Source organism: Rhea americana, unplaced genomic scaffold (genome assembly GCF_003343005.1).
Source record: "Rhea americana isolate MKP2758 unplaced genomic scaffold, rheAme1 scaffold_2, whole genome shotgun sequence".
Classification (NCBI taxonomy): Eukaryota; Metazoa; Chordata; class Aves; order Rheiformes; family Rheidae; genus Rhea; species Rhea americana.
Window position 1 is genome coordinate 15319250 of NW_028186149.1, and position 20452 is coordinate 15339701.

General features: G+C 39.3%; 1 protein-coding gene across 4 annotated transcripts in view; it reads right to left on the bottom strand.

Annotated features, from left to right (window-relative positions):
- Positions 1-20452, bottom strand: part of ARHGAP29 (Rho GTPase activating protein 29) — a 55102-nt gene that overhangs the window by 16244 nt on the left and 18406 nt on the right. For 3 of the 4 annotated variants that reach the window (XM_085303597.1, XM_085303596.1, XM_085303595.1), the window contains exons 2-5: positions 11534-11677; positions 2607-2703; positions 2195-2267; positions 97-157 (exon numbers count right to left, since the gene is read on the bottom strand). In XM_085303597.1, coding sequence (XP_085159723.1) covers positions 97-157; positions 2195-2267; positions 2607-2703; positions 11534-11677 — 375 coding nt within the window. Of the gene's footprint in view, positions 1-96; positions 158-2194; positions 2268-2606; positions 2704-4733; positions 5050-11533; positions 11678-20452 lie in introns of those variants that run through there. The other variant, XM_085303599.1, reaches the window with a different exon arrangement.

A 20452-nucleotide genomic window follows, 5' to 3' on the forward strand; every position in this document is an offset into this window, starting at 1 on the left:
TATAGAAAAAGTGACTAAACAATTTATTTGCAGTATTTTGGAAAAAGAGAACATAGATACAGAATGGTGTTTATTACAATTAAAGGAATGACCTACCTTGAATATCATCCCTTTCATGCAGTGAGCCCCCAGACTCCACAGAAAGGTTCTCAAAAGACTGGTGTACAAGAAACAAAACATTAAATTAGAGAAGAAAAGCTCTCACTAGAACTGACGGATAAAATAAGAGGCATAATCTGCCTCTTACTGTGCTGTAATTTCTTCTTATCTGAGGAGATAGGATATCCTACGCTATCTACGGTAACCTTATAAGCTTCAATAGCTATAGATTGAAACATAAAACAGCAGGGAATCATTACACATCTTTAAACTAATCTTGAGAGGTTGTGATGAAAGATTGCATCTTTTAACAAAATAAGCTGATATTTTAGGGACTTCCAGCTTTTTCTTAGAAGCCTCCCTATCATTTACGGAAGAACAAGCAAGAAGAGGGGGAAAAGATCACGTCAGCCCTGGGAACTGTTCACACCTTTCTGGTAGTTAGTCTAGTTAGCACAGCTATCGATGCTCATTTGTCCATCCACATTCACCCAACTACAAACGTCCAATACCACTCTTTAAAGGCAAGCACGTGGACAAAGAGTGCTGCTCTGTGACTTTTACTTATATCCTCCTACTTCATCAGAACTAGACCCATATGCCCCAAAACATCCAATCACTCGTCCCAATGAGCCGAGCAACAAAAAAGCTTGACTGACTTCTAGAGAGATTCCACTTCAAGTGAACTTCAACCAAGCTGACTTCTTTCCCCCTACTGCCCAAGAACTCTCAACCTAGGTTAGAGGCAAGTCTTTACACATATTTTGAGGATTTTATCCTTCTCCTTTGTTATGCTCTCAGATCTACATAGCTTCCAATAGCTTACCAATAGCTTTGCAATAGCTTAAGGAGTAATAATAGGTCACRTCTGCCTCAGCTCTCCCGACATATTCTGTAACTCTGTTGCTTTTAATTAAGAAATATCTTTGCTTCCTCCTGTACTTCCAGTTGTACTAAAATGAAAATCTTTACATTTGCTAAATAAGAGTGTATATACATATCATTTAATTTAACACTCTAAATTGAATGCCTAAAAAAAGAGGTAGATTCCCTTGCAGTCGAGAGAAACAAAATCGTCTCCCACCTCACTTCAAAGCAATCCACAACAGCTTAGATAGAAGTGTTTACATGCTAAATTCGATGAAAAAAAATATGCTCTAATCTTTATAAGGTTTAACTGGCTGCTGTGTTCAACCACAGACATATATATCTGCAGGAATGAGAAGTTAATATAGCTACTTAAATATTTTGCATTTTAATTCCTCCTAAGGCTAAATTCCTACCTAGCCTCCAAGCTTGTTCTCCGTGCTGCAGATYAAAGCGATATGCTTCATCTATTAAACAAACATTTACTTGTCTGAACGAACATACACCTAAAAAATTAAGACAGATTTCCAACGAATTGAACCATATTATTCTACCTGCTCCAAAGTTTATTTACAGTCATTCTCCTCCATCTTCAGAAAAGCAAATGACACAAAAAGGGCCTTTAAATATAAGCTAGTGACTTCTGGAGTGATTACGCTAGAATTCCTTCTTCATTTTGCTATATTCTAATTTTCCCTTGGTTTCTTCTGCCTTAAGGTTTAAAAGTATGATCTTTCAGACAAGCACTTAGTCTGCAGTACAATATATGGGGACTTCTTCCTCAARTATGCAAATATTTTTGCATTGCAATGCCATTATAAGGAAGGGAAAAAAATTATATGATTTTTTTCACATATATATTACATAATACATTTTGTCTATATATTTACCAGGTATTGTGTAAGTGATACTCTTTTCACTAAGCTCTTTAAATAAAGAGATTTTTAAAATAGTATTTAAAGAGATCAATTTCAAATTTATTTAAAGTCTGAAACATACTTAGAGCAGGTTATCATTTGCTCTAGTATTGGAGCGCTAGCTCAAGTGAGTCATCACTGGCATTTAGAACCAAAAATACTGAAACCCCAAATGCATTTTGTTAATGGGTTTAGTCTTGTTTTAAAACAAGACTCCAAATGCCCCAGCCACAAGGTACCCAGAGTTTCAGGGGAAACGAAAGCCTTTACGAGACACGACTGCACGCTGCACAAGAACGTGCTTARCCTACCCGACTTCTGCGCGATACCGGAAGCCCCAGTGACGAGCCATTGTCTACATCTCCCATAAGGAAGTCTGAAACRCTGCCAGAAAAACAGAGAGTTGCGTTACCTCAGTAGTTTACCTCACCAAACAATTTCAGATCACTGAGAGCAAAAACTCAAATTCTAAGATCYTTCAAAAAACTGTGCAGAATTAAAAGTACTTCTTGTATTCCTGCAAATTGCATACCATCATGCTTTCCCAGGTTAAGAGGGAAAGCAAAACAAAACATCAAGCAGTAAAACTGTTCCGGATATGGTTCATTTAAATTCACTTATCCGTCAATATTTGTTGAAAAGAAAACTAAAGTATTGTGCTTTAGTCTCAATTCCATTCAGCTCTATTGACCTCTTTAAAATTCATTCTAAATTCTAGCTTACACGTTTCCAAAGGTGAATGCCAATGTTTCAATGGAAGAAAATATTTCACCAAAGAGTTCTCTCCTGTTTTCTTCAGTGACTTCTTTGAAGTTGACCGCTTAGGAGGGGGGGAAAAAAAAAAGGCGCTTAGGAGGGGGGGAAAAAAAAAAGGAGGGTGAGTGGTGCAAATCAAGCAATCTTCATACATAAAGTCTCCTAAGGAGCAGGTTATTTTATATTTTTGTGAACAGTTTGAAAAACAGTTTCAAAAAAATTAGTAAAACTTTAAAAACACTACAAATAAAGAAATGAATGAAATGATACAGATTTTCCCAGAGTGAGAATGTGATTACTCTTTCACTTCTTCCCAGTTGAGATGAGAAGCAGCTTTGTGGGGGTACGTGGTGGTAATGGTGGGGGAGATGAAAAATTGCCTTTTACTAGCCAGAATCATCAACACAGCAGCAGCAAAGCTATATAACAGCTCACAAATGCAGAGTCAGGTATTTGGCAACTGCTTCTCCTTTTTAAAGAAAAAATCCTAGAACKCAAAGCAGGAGCAATAGTTTCTGGGGCTTGTCCCCTCCCAACCCTATAAACTGCATCAGTATACAGGTTTTTGGTATTGAGTACGGAGAAACAGAAAGTGACCCAAAGGGAGCGCCTATGGCAAAGCCCTTCCGTTATCAGCTCCCTGAGGGCTTGGCACCCCCCCTCAGTTTTGCCTGTCAGAAGTGGGGAAGAAACTCAGCATGAGGACCACTGTCTCCAAACAGGGAACGGGGAGTTCTCCAACAAGCTGGTGACCCGAACCAGCACGAAGCATCGGCTGACGGGCCGGCTCCATGCTCTCTGTGGGAGAAACGAGGGCAGCAGCGGAGTGATTCATCCAGGGTTTCTATTAGTGAAACTGCTAGAGGAGGGAGAACGGAAAAAACAAAGCCATGCAGAAGCACTCAATGCTTCTTTTATCTAGGTTCCAGTTTAAACTCTAGATCATGGCTGATGGGGAAATTATTCATAGAGAAGTAAAGTACACTCCTCTGAGCCAAAGCCGATGCCCTCTGAAGGGAAGTCAACTTTATGTTGGGAGAACATATTCCACATTGGGAGACAATTCCACATTAGTATCTGTTACAAAAAAAAAAAAAGATTAAAAAAATCCAATGCAATATTCCTAATTATCTAGATGCCTAAGTCTACAGTAATTACTGCCATCTGTTTCAGAGATACCACATTGACACAGGTATAGCAATTCACCCCCCCCCCCATTGACCACTTTTTGCAAGATCTTTAACAATAAATTCATTCTCCTTAGCATTTCAAGTGCAAATACTGAAATAATGGAGTTCCACTGCCTCTAGAAATAGCAAAAACTATGTTGAAATGTCATCCATTCTACACACATTTTCTTAACAAATTCAGGTATCAGACTCTAATCTTAAAAAGCATTTAAACTTCCTGCCAGGTGCCTAAACACTAAAGGGTAGCAAACAAAGAAAGTACAGTAATCTGTTCCCCCATTAGACTTCCTTTATGAAAGGAAAAGTTTTCAACCAGTAAATTAACACAGCTGAATCCATTTCTTCAGCATGCATAACCAACATTTTTATAACAACTATTTCTATAGAAGGCGATTAGAGAAACTACGTGGTCTGGTGGGCTATTTCCACAATCACTTTCAGACCTGGAGGAGTATGTTGTAAAAAGCCAACAGCAACAAAAAACTGACACTCATTACAGAGATATTCATAGTCTCTACAGTCACAGCTACTACTACATTAAGACTTCTCCCAGCTCTTCTTTTTCTACATTCTGTAATTAAATAAAAATGCCTCTGGCACCTTTAAAGTGAGACTCATAATTCACAATAAAATTCCACAGAGAACAATKTTTGAACAATTTTGTAAATATCAAAGGAAGAAATTCCTCCTCCCTCCCAATTTAGTTTAGTTGAAAACCTCAGTTTTCAAGAGAGAAAGCTGCTTGTAAACAAACTCTGCATGCCAAATCATTAAGTGACAACAACTATTCCGAGAGCTATTGATTGCCTAGTGACTGGAAAAATCATTTGACTACAACATGTAACAAACTGTGTGAAAATTAAAAGGAGCCAACAAAAGCTGTCTGCATGTTCAAAGCACTTACCACAGAAGCCTTAGGACATCCATTAGCCCCAGCGTCCTCAGAGAGCAAGCACTTCTTTCACTTTGTTAGGGAGGCGTTAATATAGATAACCTCACCCTAAAGAAAAGCCTTCTGCCTTACTGCGCTTTCCTGTTCCAGGAAGGCTCCAAGAGCTCTGTTAAGCTTTACATTTTATTTACTGGGGAAATCTTTTCTTTTCAGGTTCTATCTCATCAACTGAATAACAAATCTCACAAAACATTTTCAGAATTACCACTTCTCCCAGTAAAGATTAGTCTAAACTCTTACAAATTCAGCTGAATACAAACAGCTTACTTTTAGCTTACTACCTCTGGAATGCTGATGTACTTAACATCAGCTTTAAACCATGCACGCTCTTTCCCCAGGACATCCTGACTGCACACAATAGCTACTGACAACAATGAACTATAGTAATATTTCCATGTCTGGAAATGACAACTATCTATCTATAGTTCTACAAATTTCAAAGTGAGTATACAATTTAACAGCACTTTTAAGTAATACTTCAGATGGCACACAGTAAAGTTTGAATGCAATACATTAAAGTATTGCAAACCTGGCTTGCATTAAAGGTGCTCTGGATTTCCAAAGCTGGCAAGGGTATCTTAAAAAAATGAGGTGGTCTGAATAACCTCAACAAAATGCTGCAAGCCACTGTAATTTTGAACTTTGGGGTCAAGTCGCCAGAAGCTTTCTGAATCATGTGCAGAATAGGCTGGGAAAGAGACTGGGAAACCATGCAATAACCACAGAGCTTTTGGACAGCAGAAGCCCAGCAGCAGGAGCGAGAACTGCTTGGGAACATCTGAGCAGTGCTTCTGCAGCTGTGGAGAAGGGCACAAAGGTGTCATGATCTAAGTGCAACTAGGGCCTTAAAAGTTGATACATAGACAGCTCATGGCAGCTACTGCACAGCTCCAGCTTCTTGGGTGTTCTCTTGTCCCCTTCCAATCACATAAGACAGGGTGGCCCAGGAAACCCAGGGGATACCGTCATACAGACTCCATGGAGTCTGCAGGAGTTTGATGGCTTCCTCCTCCCCGCAGGGAGGCCTGCAGCACCAAAAGCAGCAAAGCTCTCCTTGCCAGCTTGGTGTGAGCGCCTGCACAAGCCTAACCTACACCAGACTGCAGAATTTTCTCTTTGCAGGTCAATTTTCTCACATCTGATGGATAGAAACGGTAACACCACCACTACCTATTTCCTCAGACAGGAGTACATCTCTAACCCATACTAGCTGACTTCTTGGAAGGGACTGCATTTGCAGCCAATTTTCTTTCCTTAAGCTCTCAACAACGCTTTAGAGACCCTTTCAGAATTATTTCAAAAACAACCCACAGAAGTGGGTTTTAATGCTTCTTGTTACTCATCTTGTCTTATACTAGAGTCCACATGTTAAAAAGATACATGTAAGAGAAATTTGGGGGTGGGGAGAGAAAGCCAAGTAAAGAACAGTAGACTGCCACCTGGAAAAAGGGCAGAAAAGCAGTATTCTGGAGACCTCACAAGCAGGCAACATCAGCAGGCTGTCCAGGCCCCACAGTTCTGCTTTTAATTGTGTCACGCACTGTCCCTAACCTCACTGCAAGATCATTTTTAGCTTACTGCAGACAAGACAAGTTTGAGGAACCGTTTCCTACCTGCCCTCTAATAGATCTTGCTCTGGATTTACAACACAGATCCACCACCAAAACTGAAATAAGTTCACCTTTGCTAGGGCTATTCTGTTTTGATGCAGAACTGTTATAGAAAAACCATACCAAAAAAGGAAACTTTTACAAGATTTTTACAAGTGTAGTTTTCAGTTTTATCAAGGATCTATTTTCAATCTAGTGATCCAATTAAGTCAAAAGGTGCAATTTAGAGAAAAAAACAATAGTCTGGAATTTAGCCTGTGATCATGAAACACATGTAGTTTATGCTGTCTGTGGCCATCAGCTATTTAAGGATAGTGAGTGGGAAAATAACAGCTATGAGCATGACTGTATGCCAGACTGGGAAGCGACTGCCAGAAATAGGACTCTGAACACGTTCCAAGAACATCCTTACTAATAAGCAAGGAGCTTCAGCAAGTCTTAATACGTCCAGATCAAGTGAGGTGTCATTTAAAGAATACTCTTCTCAAAGCAGTCACACGAGCACAGATGAGAAAAGTCCACGCAGTGAAGCCCAGTGAAGCACCTCCCATCCAAGATGTATTCAGAGAAAACAAACTCTTTCCCCCTGCAACYGCCATCTAAAATGATGCAAGTCTCACTCTGTTCAGCCAAAACAGCGCTCTTGGTCTATAACAAGATCAACACGTTATGGTTAGATTTTTCTTTCATTCGGCCCCAAAGGAAAAGCTAAAACAAACACGGAATGAAAATTATCAAGCAAAACACAGTATCTGCAGCGCAAGCGCATTTGTATCACTCCCAGGGAAGGGCCCAAGAAATGACTGAGATTGCCTTGAAGGAAGGGGCACAAGCACACAAACTTTGGGTCACATTCAGAACATTCCCACTAGCAGTAGCTTAAATGCAGCAGCACTTACTAACAGTAAATCATAGTGCAACTTTGACTTGCAAGAATACTTTACAGGCCAGGGCTTGGAGTCTTCTGGGTTCCAAATTTACTGTAACTGACTTCATTAAAAGCAAAAGCAGGCCTTTGTTAAAATAACTTTTAGTTCCAAATTTGCCCCTACTTTTAGTTTCAAGGGCAAGCTACATTGGAAACCCTGATATTATATAGAGACATTCAAAAAGATCCTTCTAGAACCTACAACAGTTCTATTTCTGGAGGAAAAACTCATGTGCAAAACCCAGGTTGTTGCCATTTCATCCTCTCCTAAATAAACAATATTTGAAATTTTCCGTGCCAGGTTAATCTTCTTCCTAGTCATAAATCTGACTACAGATACAGAATGCTTCCACGTCTTTTTATAGCTCTGTCCTCCAATGACAAGAAACAGATGAGTCAGATGGACTTATTTTATTAACACAGCCTGGGAAGAGAGCAGAAAAAGGACACTAAGTCAGTCCTACCCAGTCCCTACGTTCTTGTAGTTTCCTGTTTATTCAAAAGTTACATTACTTGTAGTGTAAAACCACAGCTGAAAACCTGTGAACCCACCGAAAGCAAACGTGCCAGGGCTACTCTCCGCCCCAGCGCGCTCTTTCCACTCTGGCTGCCTCAGTGCCAGCTGCAATCCACTCCAGTTCCACTACAAAAACAGACTAATCAGCCTCAAAACAAAGAGCAGCTGTAAAAAACCAAAAAGGTACTAAGGAGAGGGACAAACTGTCATCACATTAGCCAAAGATCAAGCTGTAGGGGAAGCAGGCCTCTTGCTTAGAGCACTGGCTTTGCTGTCCACAGAAGACAGACTGAAGTAACAATCTTAAAGAGCTGAAATCCTGCAACTGCTGATACTTATCTTCAGACACATAAGGAATACAGTGGCTGAGCAAATCGTAACAAAAGTTACCAAAATCTTCATAGAAAAAAAAGTGTGTATCAAACAAGAGTGTAAATATTGAGGTAGGACTATAAGCTGGGAAAAACTCCCAGTCAGATGTTCGTAAATTTTGCCAAAAAATTTCAAATAACTAAGATTGATCAAACCTGTGTTCTTCGGTTTCACTCAAAGCTGTCTTTTCTTAATAATTAACTTGGAAACGCCACACTGCCAAGTCACATTGCATGGGATCAGAAGTATAACTGTTCACCAGAGCGAGCTCGTGCTTGTTTTAAYCAAGAAATAATCACGCAGTTTACGTGTGATTACGTGAAGCCCCTCACTTCTGGGCCAGCTGTCTGCTGCTTCTGAGAAAGGCAAATAACTCCATGACAAAGTAGTGAGAATGCTGTGTACAGACAGTAATTTCATATCATACATCATAACCTTTTACTCCACTGGATAACTTTTATTATTTATTCAATCTGGAAGAAGGAATTCATATCAGATCAGCACTTTGCACCATCCAACCACTATATTTTTGATCTCAAGTCTTTCGATTTTGAGTCTTAAAGCTAGAGCTTCAGTATTGTCAAACCATTGCCTATGAGAAAACTAGCCAGTTTGTTATGTAGCCGGGTTATGTGTATCAGTTTTGACTTAGTCAGTCAAAAATTGAACTAAATTTCAACTCATGGACAGAGACATATGGTAAGCTACGGTTACCTACCATAACAAAAGCACCCGTTACCATGTATCTTTTTCTGAGATATTTCTCATCACACAAGACCATATTTAACATAGTTCAGGTGAGCTATGGCTGAACACAGACTTGAAGACCTGCATACAGTATAGTCTTAGGTCACAATCTAGTTGAAAACATTTGCCAGAAAACTGAATGACATACAACTGTGCTATTTTTATTTCAAATGGCTTTCCTAGAACAATGAAGAATATGGAAAAATGTCTTTCTAACTGTAGCTTGTCTTTTCATCTAGAAAATTATGTAATCCTTCCATTACCGCAGCTTCTGATAAACTCCACATACTAATAGCAAGTGGTCTCAACAACCAAAGTTGGTAGTTAGTTAATATGTTCACACTTGAAATAACCAGGTCAACTAAAATCTGTTATTACCAGGGAGAAAAGCCAAAAGTATCTGTGAATATCCATACCGCCAAAAAGTGGTGCAAAAATTTAAGAGTTATTTCTTCTACTCATTCTCAAGAGAAATAAGTAATTCCCAGAGCAATTACTGAAAGAGYATCTGCTCAAACCATGCAAAAACAGATACCTATAAGAGAATGTATCAAGTGGAAAGGCATCTGTCCAGGGTTCAGTGTTACTGAATTAGATGATGGACCAGATTGCACCTGGGGGATGAGGGTAGGAAATAATATGGCATCAAGTTCAGAAGGTTGCAAATGCTTTAAAGGAATGGACTACTACTCAAAACATCTTGCATTCAAAACATTCTCTCTCCCTCCCCAAGTTACATTTTGAATGTAATTCAAAATGCTTAATTCCTCACTTCCGAAGGAGGTGTGCGTGTGTGTTGGGGGGGGGGGAGGCACTGGTGGTGGAAATAAACAAATGCTGATCTGGAGTAAATGGTTCAGCAGCAGAAGTACACAAAAGTGACCTAGGACTTACAGTGGACTTAAAATGTGATGTTATTACAAAAAAGGCCAACATAATTATGGGATGCATCAACAATGTTATCATCTAAGGCAAGGAAAGTCATCCCACTACTTTATTCAGCAATTGTGATGTCTCAGCTGGCATAAACAGTGACCAGTTTGGGGCACTGTATATTACAAACACTGATAAACTAAAATAGCCCAGAGGACTAATATTGTAAAAGTTTTAGGAAACATGATTTAGGAAAAGTTGAAGTAATTGACTTTTTCACATATTTGAAGTCAGTTCTCCTCCGTTTTTCCTCAAAGAAGGAAATGGTGAACTTTGACTTTTCCCCACTGAAATTGAGATGCATTGCAATCTTACTATACCAATCAAGCACAGAAACAGGCTTTGCTGCTGCTGCAGAACTGTGCTCGTTGGCAATTTAGCCTGTTCTCATGGATAAACAGTCCGTTACTATTGTGCACACGTACTTAACTCTTCCAGAGAGCAAGAAAGCAAATGGCAACCTCTTGGGTATACCCTCTGCATTTTTATTGTTGCATACAATTCTCTTAAAGCAAGTTCAGAAATTGCAGAGTTATAGTCTTCTGATGCTCTCAAATAGCAGGGACAGCCCTGTAGGAAACATTATATGTCACAGGAAGAAAATGAGAAGTGGGCTACTAGATTCTGCTATATTCAAGGAGCAAATGGGCAGATCAGTACGGCTATAGGAAGAATCCACAAGAAACCTGGAAAAATCCTAGTTATAAGAATCAGGCAGCTAAAAGCATTAGCATTTTGACCAGCATTCCAACTTTATTGAATCAGTGCTGTGTATTTAGCCATACTAAGATAATCAGAAGACAAGGAAAAAAAAATATCCTAGAACAAGGAGAAAAACTAAATTTTATATCTCAGAAGGAAGACTGTCCACATGATTTAACAAGGGTAAGAGGTGAAGATCTAACCCTACTCAAAGCATTTTCCATGCCATGTAGAAAAAACAGTAGTGGTTCCACTTTAATACATTGGACTTTTTCCAGAATAGGGAGTACTACAGTTCAAGGTTACACATAGGAAAAACAGCTACAGCTTACGGGGCTGGAATGATTGTACGCTTCACTATTTGTATTCTTCTGAAAGGCTGTCCAAGAACTGCAGCAGCAAAGGACAGTAATAGAAACTATTATCATATGTCTCCTAAGTTGGTTTTATTTTGTTGTCTGACACCTTCAAGATGCTGATGATCTCTGAGGAATTCACAAATATTAGGCCATTCAGATTTTGATTGTCCATTCAGATATTTCTTCACTTGATACAAATTCAACACAATCTCTATACATTCACAGAATTTAACCTTGGGTTTGCCAAAAATCTTTTAATTCAAATGTCTTCATTTCATTCAGCAATATACAAGAAAAGAAAAAAAAATCAAGATCAAAGGCTTCTGTTTTTGTAATCCCAGGTAGTTGTGCAGCTATCTTCCAATAACCAGGTTAGGAATAGTTTAAGTAGGTTAGGAATAGATTAGAATAAACATTTCACTTAGAGGAAGTATTTTTAAACAAAATTGAGCATTTTAAAAAAAGCTATTAAAAAACTTGCTTCTTCTGTATACATGGAATCCTATCCATAGTTCCAAACAAGAGTCAGCATCAAGTAACTAATTCAAATTTTCCCAGAATTTAAAAAGCAGTTATTTCCTTACCTTTTACTTTTGCAATAACTGTTCCTGCAGCACTAAGAATGTCAACAGAGTTTAAAGCCTGATGTTTGTTTATCACCGCTTTTAAAACACGCAGCAATTCCCCCAAACGTTCGTGTACTACATGATGAAGGCCATCTTGATTTTCTGAAAAGGTAAAGGAGAAACTACATTAAAAAAAGCATATTAACTTGCAAAACTGACATGAAAAAAACACTTTGACAGCATTCAGCTGCATGGAAGTCTAGGCCATGTGGAAGCTGGGCCTGCGYAGACCACAGAAATTGTTTAAAAGGAAAACTGTATTAGCATTTACCAACAGATTACTTGTGACATGCATCGCTTACATAAAATTAATTTCTCCCCAAAGTCAAGCACAAATAATTCAAACATTTTAGGAATTCTACACCAATACACTAATTTTCCACAATTAAACCATTTTTACCCCATTTTGTTAGGGCATTTCATCAATTACAATTTTGATAGTTACATACATTCAAAAACAGTATCAGCTGAAGCAGATTTGGATTGCTTATTTAGCTATTTATTCAGTTAACACAAATTCAACACCATCTAAATCTATTCAGAGAATTTAGAAAAGATTTTTGGCAAGTGTTGTCCAATTTTGACTATCTTTTAATTCCAGCATCAATAAAATCTTAAGCATCTTTATTACATAAGCCTGGATCTACAAAGGCCTGCCTTTAGGCAGGTCAGCCCTGATGAACTCAGAGAAGGTGAACACATAAACAACTTTGTGGAACTAGGCCTGATCTAGAAAAATTCACACACACTCAGCCTCTGGGGTGATATATAACGTGATCCCCGTGCTCTGTTGTGTGAGCCCCTGCTGCCCCTTTTCAGTAGCCTTTGCTGTACCCATGGACCAGGTTAAGCCACAAGTTCTTCTGCTTTGTTACAGGAGAGGTGCCACTGTGTGGAATTAAAGTTTCACATGCACTGGAGTGCTGCATTACATGCTGCAATAAAAAGCTTTCAAATTCAGGAAAGTCTAGCTTATGAGAAAGAAAAAGAGGATCTCATACAAGCTGACTCATTTCCCCRTAGAGCAAAAAGCAATGGCAATGCTAACTGTGCTGTCCGTGACCACAAGAGCAAAAAAGGCAATACGATTACAGTACAGTGCAAAGTGATTCARTGCTACCAAGAGCAGTTTCAAACCTGAGTTGTTGTTCTGGTTACAAGGCATTATTATTTAGACTAGAAGAACGTAAATTTTTCTGAAGGGTCAACAAAGCACAACATGACTTGTCACTACAGTATAACGCTACCATCTAGTGCATGGGTGAGGGGCTACATACAAATAATACTGCATTTATTAAGTGCAAAGGTACATTTTGGGGACTTGCAGTCACCAAAAGCAAGTTTTTTGAGGACCGCTGTACTTAAGGCTTTACTTCCCTAAATGTCAAATATTATGTGATTCTTTTGACTCAAACTGGCTTATCATGGTCAAGGAAAACCTTGACTCAGGAAGCGGATAAAGGCCAAAATATTATCTTTCAATCATAGGCACAGCATGCTCTTTTCCTACTGCAGTGGGGGTGAGAAGCTCTTGAAAGCCTGCATCTTTTACAGGACTCATATGAGTTTAGGAAAACCTGATTTACATAGCAACAGGTCAAGAAAGCTCCATCTACACAATTTACTCAAGAGAAACTCAGTTGTGAATATATCTTCATTTACAGGTACACGCAGTGATTTTAACGAGGACCCACAGGCATAACAGACAAAGGCAGATAGCTGTCAGGAGGCTGGTTCGAAGTGCAGCTAGAATTCAGCACGTACATACACCTACGCACACTAATAGTGGAGGCAATTTTAAAAAGACATACCTTGATCTAAAAGTATGCTAGAGGTCAGAGTTTTGAACTTTAATAGAGAAAACACTGCAGGTACGCAACAGTCCGTGGAAGCAACCATAGTGGAGGCTGGTGCCCTGGAGAAGAGGTGACTTACAGGGGTATGCCAGAAGCTACAAAATCATGAGGCATGAGGATAGCAAGCACTTGTTCCTCTCCACTGTCTTTTTCAATAGGGAAAAAAAAAACAACAAAAAAACAAACAAACAAACAAACAAACAAAAAAACTAAACCAAACCTCAGGATGATTAAATAGAACAAGCAAAAGCCAGATTCAAAACAGTCGTGGTTGATCATGTAACAGACCTGTGGAGCTCCCTGCCAAAACAGTGCAGACACAAGCTGATGTGGAAACAAGGACAGACTGGACAAGTTTCTCTAAGAGTTTCTCTGTGTGTTACTAGGGACATAAATGCCTTACAGGGCTGGGCCAAGGGTCTGGATAGCCCGTTCCATGTGCAGCGTGGCAGCAAGAGATGCTGTGTAGGACCAGCATCCGCAGTGGCTGCAGCAGATTGTTCCAGGGCAATTCAGTACTTGTTTACAGGCCCATTGCCTTTGAATTAATCTAATCCCTTTTTGAATCGACCTCCATAATATTAAAACAAAAACAAACAAAAGCTAAATACTCCATTTTTTTATTCCACTGAACTACTAAGTATTATACTAAAACAAACTATATAAACTGCAAAAGCTTAAGAACTCCCCTGAGCAGAAAGTGCTCTGAGCCTGGAAAAAGTGTATCTGACTCACTGTTCCTGCTCTTCACTGTCTACTYACTTTTGCCATTTACTGAAGCTCAAACGCTTGGTTAGAGGCAGCATTAGCCTGAACCAGCATGGCCATTCACACCCTCTAGCCCTCGGAGAAATTCTGCAGCCTCCATAATGAAACTAGATAATTATAATGGTCCCCTTGGGCTTTAAATCCATCGAAGGCTCAATTATACTCAATATAYGCAACCATAAATGCTACTAGGAGTACGGGGCAGCACCAGGCAAAGGTAAAGGGGGAAAGGAAAGATAGCAGATGCTCACAAACCCAAAGYGGATCAGACAACACAGAAAATATATCTGAAAATTGTAGTAACACGTTTCCAGCAAATGGAACATTAAATAAACAAAGGTAATTCCATCAAGCTCATCAGAAAACAAATCTTGTGTATAGACTTCAGTTTTGAAATATATCGCCTATGGWGACAGTAGACTAACCTCTTCTTACAAACTTCAGATGTGGACAAATCTTCCGGAATCCCGCTTTGGGGACAGAGTAATGATTTAAGTTGGCAAAATTGGGACAAATAGGCTTTTACAGGTGCATTTAAATGTGTAATATATACTAAAACCTCCCTCCCCATAATGTGTCTATTAAAAAAAAGAAAAAAGAATACAGGCAGTCCTCACCTATGGAGCATGAACATTAGAATTGGCTGGCTAGAGACAACATGCACAAGCACACAGCTTGACCAGAACTGCATCTATTTCACAGCCAAAACGAAGGCATCTGCCATCTAACGGGTACACATCCACTTGAGACTAGAGTAAAACAGGATCAGAATTACCCATGCACAAGTCCCACACACAGGGCTCTGCCCAGATGATGGCAGAGGTCTTTTGGCAATATAGCGTGTAGGTGGGTTCCTGGTCCCACAGCAGGTAGGGCAGGGAAACAGCCATCATCTGCACTCTACAAAATACACAAAGCCTGGGAGTCCTTGGAAAGACTGTCTCAAAAGACAAACAGATGAATTATCCTGGGGAGCTCAGTGCGACCCACAACCAGAGGCTTGTTGCTGCTGGTTAAAAACAGCCTCTTGGGTCAAAAAAAACCCAGAAAACAAAAACCAACCAAGTAAACAGAAACCCACAAACACATACTGGAGGCTAATCAAAGCACACCTGATCCCAAAATGTAGCTTCTTAACATTTGATAGTATCTCACCAGACCAACCGAGTTGAACAAAAAAATAGAGGAGAGAAGCTTCAAGCACACAAGCCTCCAAGTCTGAAAGAGAAACAGTAAGCTTCAAAGGGAAATACCAGTTGAAAACAACTGCTGAGTTGAATTAATGTTTATCATAGCATCCAAGAAAACACTATCACAAAAATAATGCATTCAAGCATGAGGTTAGTTATTTGTACTCTCAAAAGCAAAAATCTGGTTACACCCAACTGACATTTCTTTGTATTCCATTGCTGCATTATATGTTTACTAAATATTTGAAACATTTATTGTTTCTGTGGCTGGAGAAGACAAAAGGTCTGCGATACAAGTAGTGCTGACAAAGAGAAAAAAAGGCATCAGGAACCACAATTACACTGCACTGAGTGTTCGTGAATAGCAGTTGCTAATGAGAGATTTCCTGTCCAGGACAGATTCACAACCCTCAGGTAACAAACAATCTAATTATGCCAGATTAATAGAAACTCAGTTTTATTACTGAATAGTGCCAGTAGGTTAGAGCGTGGTGCTAATACTGAATAGTACTGAATAGCTAAAAGATCTACAGAAAGTCAGAGCAAATATTGTTTACAGTGAAAAGAATTCATGAAAAAAAAGTTTCCAAGAAGTTCATGCAATTTAATCTAAGTAGCCACAAAAATCAGTATTTACCGTCAGTTTTTCTTCTGTCCCTTCTTGTCTCACAATATAAAAAAAAACATTTATCTACAGGAAGTCAAGCAGGAAATTCTTCCACCACTGGATACTACGGCCAGTTCAAGATCACACTTTCTGTGGTTGCAACACTTAGCGCTGTGGAGTGCAATACCCTGGGGCGACTGCCGCGCAACCCCAGCCACCCCCAGGCAACTGCCCTTCTGCCCTGAAGCAGACCAGAGCTCTCCAACCACATGAGTCAAGCTGTTTGATTAGATGACTGAAGTACCTTTGTAAACTCCTGGAAGAAGTAATTAGTCCAAAATGGGGAACCTCCACCATTACCACCAAACAAATTCTAAAACAAACCAAAAACAAAACATAGGAGTCTGATATTCCACTTTCACCTCTGATAGCAAAGTTCTGAAGTTTCAAATTGCATCAGAAATAACATTTTGGCAGACATAATAAAGCTAATTTCTAGGTCTCATTCACAAAGAAAGAAGCTAGATGATACCTCCTAAAACTGAAAAAAAAGGCCTGAGATATCTTAGACGTTTCTTACATATCTTCTTTCAGCAGGGTTTAAATTCTGTCATTTACTCTAGCTGAAAACAAGATGTAGCTTCAAAATGTAAGAACAGCCACAAGGAAAGCATGCTCTGTAGGAGACAGAGAAAGGAGGCTGGCAGGAAAAAGCATGTATTCAGAGTTGACAAACCTACATCAAGGCTTTGGCTTAGAGCCTCAGCTCTGCATCTTCTGTAAAGTCTTACGTATAAAAAGAGTGGTATAACACGGTGACTAGGAAGCTGTCAGAGTGCTTTGGACAAGCACTCAGCCGGACGCTGCTCTCTTCTGAGCACCCATGCTGCCGTGGTTCCAGACACGTCGTTTTATGACCACTCACCTACCTTCAGCACCAAAACAGCACAAGCACTTATTTTCTTATTTTACATGTTTCTTAAATGGAAGCCTTTGCTTTCTAAACATTAACAAGCAATAATAGCCTTACAGCTACGGATTCTACTCATCCAAAACAAAATCAAATTCGCTGAGTAAGCTTGTTGGCATCAGCCTCGCTCCCAGCCACTGAGTGCCGATTACATGACACACAGTTGGGAAAGGCACTGCTGTGTCAGTTGGCTGGTATTTCTTTTGTCTGACCTGATTTACCGTTGGCCCAAACATTTCAGATGCTGTTTATTTTAACAAATGTTTGCCAAGACCAGTTTAAATGACAGACTAACGATCGTTTTTCCACATTGCCATCATATCCCCCACCTTGATGTTTAGACCCATTCAGAAGATCTAACCACCATGCTGTTCACAGCTTCTCCTGCTACATTAACACCTTCTAACAGCAAACCCTCCCTCCACCGCCCTACTTCCACTTTCCCATTAGAAAAAAAATATTGTTTTGTCATAGCTGAAAGTCTGCTTAAAATGGAAGTGGTCCCACTTGTGAAAAGAAAAGATAGAGTACATAGCTAAAGCAACTGAAAACCTACCTATGAAATTCTCTTGAAATCAGATTATGACTTAGGAAGAAAATACTCTTGTACCTTGTCTAATAAGGCCCTACTTTCCATAGGAATCTTTTTACAAGYAGAAAGTTGGGATTATTTTGCATCATGCATTTCACAGCTTCCAAGACATGCAATGAATGATACTATCAATGTGGAACCGCCTGCCAYACATATGCTCCACAAGTCTATATACTTAGACCAGTCTTTTTGCTCCACAAGCTATATACTTAGACTAGTCTTTTGACTATGGGGAAAATGCGTACAGACTCATCTTACTTGTGGTGCAAATTCTACTATAAACAAGATAGCTTGTATTTTTCATAAATAGCTTCCCTGTCTCCTCCCAGAATGACTAAAAGCCTCGTCTTTTTAAGTGTCTACCTTGAATTAACTAACTGGGTTTACAGATGACTCTGTTAGTTTGAGATGATGAATAAATGCAAGATGGATGAGAAGACTTAAATTCCAATTGTGTACAAAGCTACTAAGCCATAACGAACAGACAGAATCAAGCACTACAATCACTAGGTCTAGTCCTCATTTTGAAATTGGTCTTATAAACTGCTGTTTCCCCGTGCTCACATTAGAAGTACTTCAGTCCCACTTTTACTTCCATTGTAGATACAAGACTCAATACTGGTTTTTAAGTTCCACTCTGCATCATCTGCCTAAACCCCATCTCCTTCAAGAAAAAGGTGATAACGAAGACAGAGCTCTTGGAGGGTGGTGGTAGGAATAATCACACAAACCAGAAAGCAATTTCTCCAATATCCCAACACCTGGATCCAGAACTTTTTATTAAAATTTCATTTTATGAAATGTGAGCAGTTGTGTCATCTCTTTGATCTTCAGAAGATTCAGAGTAATGTTTGAGTAATAAACATTTCCACCTCCAAGGTCATCAACTTAGAAGACCATCAACTCTCATGTACCAGTAATCCGACTTTCAGCATCAATGTGAATTACATTGTTTCCATCATGTTCTGACGAAGTACTAAATGTTATCAGGAGCTCTGTCACCTAGGTCAGAAAAATCAGCATTGGAATGAAGCTAATTGAAATAAGGCAATCTTAAATTGAAATGTGTTACTGCCATCTTCAATGTCAATATTGCATACATAGAAACAGTTAGCATTCAGATCTGAACCTGATCCAGACTCAGACTTCCCAGTTAGCAGCACAGACTGTGCAAAACAGCCACGCAACAATGAACTGGGTTGAAATCATCTAACCCTTACAACCGCAGCTTTGGAAAGCAGTCCAAGATTAACCTATCTTTGTGTGTGCTTGCCCATCATACCCCTGCGCCACCTCTCTTCCTAGCAATCCCACTCTAACATGGGCATATTTGGGTCAAATCTGGCAGAGGTCACTACCAAGAGTAAAAACAAACTAAATCAAAACATACAGTCATGTTTCACACAATTCCTTCAACAACACTTAGATTAACCTTGCATATGATCAAATCAGTATCACTGCTTTTTAGTGCAGTCTCAAGGAAGCTTTCATAAGGCAATGTACATACAGGTTAGATGCTATTTTCATCAGATGTATGGGCATAAAATGAACAAAAATGTATTTCCTTTAATAGCAGTGTATAGATTCTATCTGTTGGTGGCCACAAGGAGTGCCTGCTGCTGCAAGTAGAGAAACTGCCTTAGCTATATTTCTTCCTTTAGTTGGCTGTATAAATGCACTGTAGACAGAAGTGAAATTTAAACATCTTTTAAAACAAAAATTCAATGGAGTTCTGAAAATATTTGCCATAGAGGTTTTTTCAATTGTTAAAGCCTCTTACAAGCCAGTACTGCCTTTGACAGCTTCTGGAAGCCATCACATCTCAGCTCCGTTTTATGAGGAGGAATTAGAAACTACACATCTCCTTGGTGGCAAAAAACAGGCCAAGGTTCGACAGCAAAGCAATCTCGCTCTATGATTTCCAGTAGCAGAAAACACTATTGCTACATCACACAGAAGGCAGATCAGGTATATTGTTCAAAGTGGCAACGAGTTTCAGCATCGGTATCACCTGAACATACCTCCAACTTGGTGCTAACTCAGCTGTCTGTCCTCTCACAACTGACACAGACCACTGGTGCGACCGGCACAAAAGCATTAAATGAACACAAACACCGACTGTCTTATGTGCTCTGGCAAAGGCAACAAATACAATTATGTGCCCAGATCAGTTAGGGTATCATTCAGCTGCCCCACTCACATTACATAAGGTGAGGTGTTATCAGCAGTTGGCATAAACTCTGCAGGAATTCTTGCCTTATGGTTATTTATGAAAGCCACATTTTCTTCAGTAGCAATGTCTCCTTTCTGAGCTATACAAACAGGCATGAAAGTGGTAAGAGTAGGAGAGGAGGCAAAACTGGAAGTAATTTTACTCAGAAGAAATACACATGAGAGATGTAACTCCAAAACTTTCTAAAGTCATTAAACCCTACAAGGTGGATTTGTAACATTAGACAAAAGTAGGTCTTGCTATGTTAAAAATAGTGTTGAATACAGAAAATTCTAAAAAAACTCCAGGTAAACAGGTGTAAAGCCATTGAGCAGTGCTGCAGTAAAGCATTAGAAAGAACAGCCAGAGTCCTAAAATATATGCAGCAATTGGTTCAAAGGAGACTGATGACTGCAAGCAGAGTCTCTCTCAGGTCCTTCTCAGTTCTGAGACTTCGACATCTATGCTTTCAAGATGCATCTTTGACAAGAGATTTTACAACTAAAATGTACAATAAACTCCTAAGAAATTAGCATTTCTATTTTCATTCATTGACTTTTTAAAGTATATAGCACCGATGTTTTCAAAAAAACCCTGCATTTTGAAGTCTTGTACTTTCAAAAATATGCTACTACAAAATAAAAGCTGCAATTTCCATAGCGTACAGTCTTATAGTCCAGCC